The 8728-nt window shown below is 57.1% G+C and overlaps 1 protein-coding gene across 1 annotated transcript; it reads left to right on the top strand.

Moving 5' to 3' along the window:
* The first annotated feature begins 4646 nt into the window (after positions 1 to 4646).
* Positions 4647 to 6715, top strand: HES1 (hes family bHLH transcription factor 1). The gene is made up of 4 exons (XM_064721485.1): positions 4647 to 4928; positions 5013 to 5108; positions 5189 to 5276; positions 5958 to 6715. The coding sequence occupies exons 1-4, from the start codon at positions 4821 to 4823 to the stop codon at positions 6440 to 6442; spliced, it is 777 nt and encodes a 258-aa protein (XP_064577555.1). The 5' UTR covers positions 4647 to 4820; the 3' UTR covers positions 6443 to 6715.
* The last annotated feature ends 2013 nt before the right edge of the window (positions 6716 to 8728 follow it).

Below are 8728 nucleotides of genomic sequence, written 5' to 3'. Positions count from 1 at the left end.
CAAGCATGCAAGCACCACAGCTCCAGCACAGAGACCAGCAGCCTCAGGCAGCAACACAAGTGGGATCTTAATAAATAAATAAATAACTCGGCTCTCACTGCCAACACCGCCCACCACAGAAGGAGTGAGCGAGAGCAGAGATGCTCCTGCTCCCCTCTGGAGCGTGGCAGTGACTGTGCATTTATTTCTGGTTCTCAGAGGGATGCAGGCTCAGCTGTCTGTCCCTCTGCCTGGAGCTCCTGTATCTTGCCAAGGATGCTGGCTGCTGTACTGGAGTGGGACTGCCCTGTCATGGTCAGCAGGCTGCAAACCAGTGGTCTGGTGAACTCTGGGCATGTTGCATGAAAAGAGCATCCCTGAGAAGGGTAAGAGGCAGCTCACAGCCTCTGGCTGGTAGCAGCAGTGCCAGATACCAGTCCAAGCCCCACAGGAAATTTAGGGATGTTCCCAGAGCTTGTTCCCAGCTGCAGCGCCTGCCAACACCCAGCCTTGGTTGCCAGCAGAGGACCAGGCTGGAGCTGGGGCTCTGGAAAGGCACACGGGGGAAAGCAGGGACTGCACCATCTCATGCCCATTAGCACATTGTGGCCGCTCTAGCCAAACCAGCAACCTCTGAAGTAATGCCGTGGGTATCAGGAAGGGAATTCCCATCCACATGGGTGGCATTTCACAGCTGCCAAAATGCCCTCCCCGCCAGCTCCCCGGCAGCGTTTCCTTGGTTCAGCAGGATAGGAGCCTGCCAAGAGGAATCAGCTTAGCAAGAGATCCAGGTATCCTGGCTCTTGTCCCAGAGCCCTTCTCAGCACAGAGCTGTGCTCCAGCCTGGGCTGGGATGGGCTGGGGAGATGAAAATGGCTGATCATTGTCTGTCCTTAGTGACTCTGGAGTTTCTCAGACTGGCACTTTGCTACTCAAGCAAAGTTTTAGCCTCTTCATCCCACAGTTTCCTGCACCATTCCCAGGGATGTGTGCACCATTCTCCTGGTTGTGTGGGCAATAGAATGAAGGGCACCAATTCCTGGAGGCCAGGATGCTCCCTCCACACAAGGGGGTGTCACTGCAGAATGGCCAGAGCTGCCCCAAACACACCCAGCCTGACTCACACAGTGAGGAGTAAAATGGATAAACACTTCAGCCTCTCCTCTGCAGCAGCAGCCAGGGAGCAGCTGAAAGAGGCCAGCTCTGGGGAGCAGCTGCCACACAGTACCCACCCCGAGGCTTCTCTGGCAGGGCTGGGACCCCAGCTCTCAACAGGTCTTTGGGAAATGGGTTCCCAATGGAGCAACAGGGCAGGACCTGCCATAAAACCAGGCTGCTGCCTCAAAATGAGCTGCTCCTGCCATCAAGGGGGCCAGGCAGTGACACTGCTGCACAGAGGTTGCCCTCTTCACCACAAAGACCTGGTGTGTAGGGGAGCAACGTCCATGAAAGCTTTGATTCATCTAGGGAGCTTTGTCAGGAAGTCAGTTTGAAAGTGACCTTGTTCCAAAGACCTGGCAAACGTTTATAGAGGGGAAATAAATCCTGAAACCTGCACCCAAAGCTTCTGAGATCACTCCTCCCAGGGGAGCTGGTTGGATATGGATTGCACAACAGCTTCTGGGATGGGAACTACGAGCAGAGGCATGTGTGCAGGGCTATCCAGAGGAGACACCTGTGCCAGGGACATGTCCCTGAGACTCAGCACTTGTTTTCCAGCCTTCAGGGCGGTGACAGCTTTGAGCTGTGGCCAGGCTAGGTTTTCAGCCTATGACCTAAAGAGGAAAGGCTTGCTATGCAACCCTGGGATACAGCTTGCAACCGAGCTCTTACAAGCAACTTGGTTTCTATTTTCTGCATTTCCTAGGATCCTTCAAGCTTTGGATATTAAAACACTTGGATCTCTAGAAGCACATTTTGCTCATCTTGGCTGCTTCCTAAAGGACCAGAGAGCAGGCACAGCCAACCCTACCACCTCCTCACCTCCTGTGTGCTGCACCAGCAGCAGCATCCTATTTTATTCCTTCCCACCTCTGGGCCTGTGCCCAGGACTAGTCTAAATTTTCTTGCCAGCACATTTTTCCTCCAAGATGTTCTGCCAGTCAGTAAAGCCCTAATGCATTGTCTAAAGGTTCTTCCCAAATCTGCTTTGGACAATTCCCAAATTGTAATCCAAGATGACTGCCGGAGCAAAGCAAAAACATTTTGGGAGGACTGTGGGACAAGGGACATCCCAGTCCTTGGGCCACTTCCTTATCTCAGGGTTTCATGTCCCCCTTGACACCTCTTTCACAAGAGCAGGCGGGGCTAGAGATGCCCAGAGGATCAGTTCCAGACCCCCTTAGCGGTTAAAAACCTCCCCACCACCGCCTTCCAGCCTAAACTTGGCCTCAGCCGTTTCACTTCCAGAGACATCCTTCCATGCAAATCCTCCCCTTCCTCTCCTGATCCCTGGGGAATTCACAAGTAGACGCGCTTCCGCTTGGAGATCACAACCCTTGCACATGAAGGCATTTCGCAGCGGCGGCAGGCGGAGGAGGAGATGTGCGGCAGGGACACGGCAGGGACGCGGCAGGGACACGGCGGTGTCGCTGCTCCCGCCGCCCGGGCAGCACTCGCTGGTGCATCTCAGAAGGCTCTGCCGAAGCAGACTCAGTCCCCGCACAGCCCAGACGGGACAGGCACCCGGCAGGCGCTGCAGCGAGCCAGGGGAGCTCTGCCAGGCCATTCCCAGGTGCGGGCGAGGGCTGGCAAGCCCTAATGACAGCCTGCCCTTGCCGCCTGCCCCGCTCCCGTCCCACAGAGACACCGACCTGTTGCCGGCAATTACGGGCGGTTTGCAGCTCCTGGGCTACCACAAACACAGACATAATTGCAGCCTGTTCTCGCTCCGGCCGGAGGGATCGGGCTGCCCAGCGCCGCGTTTCCTCAGCCCTTTGCGAATCCCCGCAGGAGGGAGAGGGAACACCGGCTCAGTAATTGCCATAACTTTCCTCCCCACCAATATATGCAAATATCAGCACTAGAAGAAATATTGATCCAGCGGAGAGTTTCTCAGCTCTCCAAAAAGAGACTGCAGTTTTCAGGCTATTGTGATCTCTCCGATTTCCCCACCAAGATAAGTGTGAAAGTGCTTTTAGGCACTGACTTCCCAGTGCAGTCTCGGTCTTTTCCTCACTCGAGTTTGTCCAGCTGCTTAGATAATTGAAACTTACCTCAAATACTCTTCATCTGAAGTTAAACCTTGCACGCTGAAGGCTGGTTTTTTTTTTCTTTCCTTTTTTTTTTTTTCAAATCAAAGGGCTTGTGGCTCCATCAAGGAGCTAAAAGAAAGCCTGGATTTGTACTTTTCTGCAGTTTTAAACATGACACTCTCCCTTTTATTTATTTTTCTTTTTTTAAACTCTGAAGGCTCAGCAGGCAAGCCTCTGCAGGGACGAAGGCTTTGCACCGGTGAGATCTGCAAACATGTCTCTTCTTTCTTGAACTTTATTTTTCTCACGGTCTCTGAAAAGGCAAGATCGGGTGATACGTGTGGGATTGGCCCTGTACAGGTGCAGATCAGGTAGAAGAGGAGGTGGAAAAACATTACTGTGTATACTCAAAAAAAAAAAAAAGAAAAAAAAAAAAGAGAGAGACAGAGAAAGAGCGAGTGAGCACATTTTTGAATAGGCCAGGTCTAGTTCTTGGCAGGATGACTCAGGCCTAGCTGGCAGACTATGGGAATAGGAGTGTGAGAAAGTCAGTCAAGCGGAGGGGAGAAAAAAAGGATTCAAGTCCCCAGGCAAAATACTTTTTTTTTTCTTTTTTTTTTTTTTTAAAGTAACCCACAAACTGCCCAAACCGGCCGGAGGTGGCAGCAGGGCGGCTGGGCCAGGCCCGGGGGACAGGCACCTCCCTCCCTGCGGTTTCGCTTGTGTCCCCGATGTCAGCGCACGCACCAGCGCGGCCGGGCCCGCGCCGCCAACCCGGGCAGCAGAACCCGCGGTGCCACCTCCCCAGTGTGCAACCGCCCCAGTGTGCCACCCCGCACCTGCCCCGTTCCCCGCGCCCCGCGTTGCTGCGGGCACCAGCCCTGCCCAGTCCCGGGCACACCTGCGGGGGCAGGGGCAGCACCGCTGGCATTGCCCGGGCGGCCGTGGGGACACCTGGGCGATGGGGGGGGAGAGCCGGTCTGCTGTGGGCAGACCTGGGTTGCCCCGGGGAGCTCTGGGTGACCGCGGCAACGCTGCGGGCATCGTGGGAGGATGCGGCCGCCGCGGCGCGCCCCGCGGTTCGCCGCAGCCCCCGCACACAGTAGCTGCGCTCCGGCCACACGGCTGGGCCCGGCCCGCTGCGTCCCGGCCATCACCCCGGAGGGCCGCGGCCCCCCACGGCGCGGTCCGCCCTGGGGCCGGCGCTCTCCGAGGGGAGCGGGCGGGGCCGCGCCTGCCACGGGCGCCAATTAACCCGGTAATTAGCGCGGCGCTCCCCGCGCCCCCCCCGCCGCGGGCTGTGCCCAAGGGGTTAAACCGCGGCCGCCCGCCCCGCGCCATTGGCCGGCGGCCGCCGCGCGGCTCGCAGCCAATGGGCGGGCGCCGTCCACGAGCGGGGCCGCGTGCGGGCGGCGCCCATTGGCTGGGCGCGAGTGTGGGAACGGCGGCGGGGGACGTTTCACACGAGCCGCGCGCGTGCGGCGCGCGCTATATAAGTAGGGGCGGCCAAGGGCGCGCGGTACCCGCGCCCCGCCGGCCCCGCCGCCGCCGCCGCCCCGAGCGCTCCCTCACGGCACGGCCTGGCCTGGCCCGGCACGGCCCGGCTCCTACTGCCGCCGCCGCTGCGCCTCTTCCCGGCGGCGCACCATGCCGGCCGACCTGATGGAGAAGAGTAGCGCCTCGCCGGTGGCCGCCACCCCCGCCAGCGTCAATGCGACGCCCGACAAGCCGAAGACGGCGGCTGAGCATCGCAAGGTAAGGGTGGCCGGGATGGGATGGGACGGAATGGGCAGCGCCGTGCGGAGCCGTGCCGGACGCTGACTGTCGCCTCTATTGCAGTCCTCCAAGCCCATCATGGAGAAGCGGCGGCGGGCGCGCATCAACGAGAGCCTAGGGCAGCTGAAGACGCTCATCCTGGACGCGCTGAAGAAGGATGTAAGCGCAGGGGTTCCGGGCGGGGGGTGCGGGGGCAAACGGCGCTGCCGGGCCGGTCTGAACCCCGCCTGTTCCCGCAGAGCTCCCGGCATTCCAAGCTGGAGAAAGCCGACATTCTGGAGATGACCGTCAAGCACCTGCGGAGCCTCCAGCGAGCCCAGATGACTGGTGAGTCCCGAGGGAGAACCGGAGAGAGGGAGCTGGGGTGGCGCTGCCAGCAGCCCGGGGGCTGGGACCATCACTCATTCCGCCTGCCTGCTCGGTGGGGAGGATAGCAGAGCACCAGGCTCTGCACCTCTATCCCCGGGGAGTGATGGAGGGGAGGGAGGTGTGTTCTGTACCTGTATTCCTGGTGCCAGCAGCTCCACACCTGAATCCTGTTTTCATGGGGGACACAGTGCTCCATCCGTGCTACTGGGGGCGGTGAGGGGTATCATGCTTTGTGCTAGTATCCCCAATAAGGAGATCACTGTGTTGTTTGTGCATTTCTGGTGCTGGAGGGCACATGGAGGGCTGCCGTCCCAGCTTGAGTTCCCTCTGCTAGCAGAGCTGTGCTCTGAACATGGATCTGTTTTGGGGGTGTGAGAGGCACAAGAGCCACTGGAAGTACTGTGTTTCCTGCCTGGGTCTCTGATATAGGGAGACATAAGGAAATTCTTGGGACTTACCTATTCCCCACTGGGTCCTTGGTGCTGGTGGACTTGGTAGCAGAGGGGCTGTGCTCTCTGTCTGAAATCTTGGTGCTTGGGAACACAAGACATACTGCCAGAGGGGCTGCTTGCTAGTGTGCTGTACACCTCTCTTCCCTAAGGAGCCTGCTGACTGCTGTGTGCCTCTCTCCTCCCACAGCTGCCCTGAGCACAGACCCCACAGTCCTGGGCAAGTACCGAGCTGGCTTCAGCGAGTGCATGAACGAGGTGACGCGGTTCCTCTCCACCTGCGAGGGCGTCAACACTGAGGTGCGCACCCGGCTCCTGGGCCACCTGGCCAGCTGCATGACCCAGATCAACACCATGAACTACCCTGCGCCCCCCCCGCCGCCCCCGTTGCCACCGGCCGCAGCCTTTGGGCCACCCCTGGTTCCTCCAGGCGGGGGCGTGGGGCCGCTCCCGGGCATGCCCTGCAAGCCGGGTGCCGATGCGGCCAAGGTGTACGGTGGCTTCCAGCTGCTGCCGGCCTCTGATGGGCAGTTTGCCTTCCTCATCCCCAGCACTGCCTTTGCTCCTGGTGGAGCTGTGCTGCCTCTGTATGGCGGCCCACCCACAGCTGCCACTGCTGCCTCGCCGCCAGGCCCGCCACCTGGCACGGCCGACTCGGTCTGGAGACCCTGGTGAGGGTGGTGGGCACCGGACTGGACTTGGCAATGCACCCCGTGCTGCTGGCACGGCTGTACATAGATTATATGTTCATATTGGATTGTGCCTTTGTACCATAGCACTCCCTTGACAGTGTTTCGTGTTTTACACGAGATCTTTTTTTCTTCCTTTCCTCCCTTTCCTTATGTGACACCAAAGATTGGGGGTTTGTTTTTTGGTTGGGTTTTTTTGTTTTTGTTTTTTTTGAATGCTCTTAAAATAAAAGTTTCCCTTCCATTTTGGAAGGCCTTTGGAGAAAATTTGAGCTCTGGCATGTGTGCATAGGAGGGACCCCAGTTCCTGGCTGCCTGTGGATCTTGCTGCTCCAGGGCTACCTTGTCCTGTTTGCCAGGCTGGAGCTGTCACTCAGACCCTCTGTCCCCTCTGTCTTGTGAAATCACCTGGCCCCTCTCCCTGCCCTGGGGCAGATGTAATTACTGCTTCTTTGGGAGCAGCTCAATTAATCACACTTGTTAAAAGGAGCTTGTATTTGCAGAGCTGGTGAATGTGCTGTGGGACTCACCTCTGCTCTGTTCTGGCACCTCGGGCTGATGGAGTTGGTGTGGTAAAGCAAGACATGGAGCTGCTCGGGTGAGCCTCCTGCCCTGAACCCGGAGGAGCCTGCTTCCCAGGCTGTAGTGTAAATTGCAAGTGACTCCAGTCAGTTGATTGAGAGAGCGGTGCCTGCCAGCTTCTCGAGTTACAAAAGCAGTGGCTCTCCGCAGGACAAGCCTGACACGAGTGCTCCTGTCTCCTGGCTGACGGGCTGCAGCAGGCGCTGGGCACCACCTCCACCTGGACTTAAAAGCATAGAGCTGTTCCTGACCCTGAGCAGCAGCCAAGCTCTGCTTGATGATTAATGCTTTGCATGTGGTTTTGATAGAGTTGGGCATTTCCTCTGCTGTTATATGGAAAACACGTGGTTGAGGGAGTGATGTGGGGCTGCAAGGGCTCTGTAATCATGAGCTGCAGCTGACCCCTGTGACTTGAGGATGCCCCGTTTCCAGGCAAGATGCAAGCCATAGATAGTGGCGAGCAGCAGTCTCAGGTTACAGCTTGCATGGCCCTTCTTAACAAGTCCTAACTCAGAGCGGACAACTTTAAGATGTGCCAGGATCCACTGGGGTTTCTGTCCAAATCCTGCTGCAAAAGCTTGTTGGATTTTGTCTGGATCAGCCAGGTGCTTGACTGTATCCAGGTGCTGGGGAAATGAAAGCTGGGGAGAGTGAGACCAGATGGATTAAACCTGCTGGGGTTTGACTCCCCAGCTTTGCTCCTGGTAAAGAAACATATTCACCTGATCTGAAAATACATCCTGGAAAGAGGGTTGGTATGTGCCTGGGATAGGCAGTGGCTGAGCTTTCTTTCCCTTCCACCAGCCAGAGTGTCGCCTTTCTGCACTGCAGGTACTGAGGGTAGGAGTGAGCCCACCTTGTGTTCAGAGAAGTGCTCACAGGACCTGTCTCAGAGTTATTATATCAGACCAGCTCCTGTTGCTGTATGGCTTGTGTAGAGCTGATGTAGGCCAGTCATGCATCACCTATGAGTGAATGCTGTTCCATATGAGCAGAGTCTTCTGCTGAAGCAGTTGGTTTGGAAAGCACATTAGAAAAAAGAGCCTCTGCTGTAGGCTAATGGAGAACATACAGCAGATCCCAGAGTGAAAGACAAGATGAACCTATTTGCTAATGGAGTTTAAATAGCCTAGTATAAAGCAGATACTGCATGCTTGGGCCGGTTTCTCCAAAGCTTTCTCTGTTTACTCTATCCCACAGCCTGTTGACATGAGAGATCTGCTTGAGTTTGTGAGCTTTAAGGGGATCAGAGCAATTCCCAAGAGCCGTGCTCTTGGTGCCAGTTCACTGAGCCCGTGACAAATTGGGATGACAAATGCAGGCTGTGGGTCTGTGGATCATTGTGTGTGGGAATTCTCCTTCAGGTGCAGCAAATGCCTTTAAACTGATGCTGTGTGATGAGCAGGAAAGAGTAAGGGAGGAGTGCCAGGGAAGGTGCAGGGCTGAGCTATGACCCTGCACAGGGACTGTACAGGACAGGTAGGAAAAGGGACTGGACTTAGTGCTGCCAGATGGGATGCAGCTCCTGTTGGCTTCCCTGGGCACCTTGCTGAGCCCTGTTTGCCAGTGGAGAGGATCTTGGGAAGTGCTGGAGGCCAGTCTTTCTCTCTCATGACCATTCTTGGGTTGGTCAGCGCTTTGCCACAATCCTTTAGGGTACATTTGCAGACCCTCGGGTGCTGAGCTGGAG

This window comes from Zonotrichia leucophrys, chromosome 9, assembly GCF_028769735.1.
Source record: "Zonotrichia leucophrys gambelii isolate GWCS_2022_RI chromosome 9, RI_Zleu_2.0, whole genome shotgun sequence".
In the NCBI taxonomy this organism is placed as follows: Eukaryota; Metazoa; Chordata; class Aves; order Passeriformes; family Passerellidae; genus Zonotrichia; species Zonotrichia leucophrys.
The sequence above is the reverse complement of the archived record's forward strand: the minus strand, read 5'-3'. Positions and strand labels throughout refer to the sequence as shown.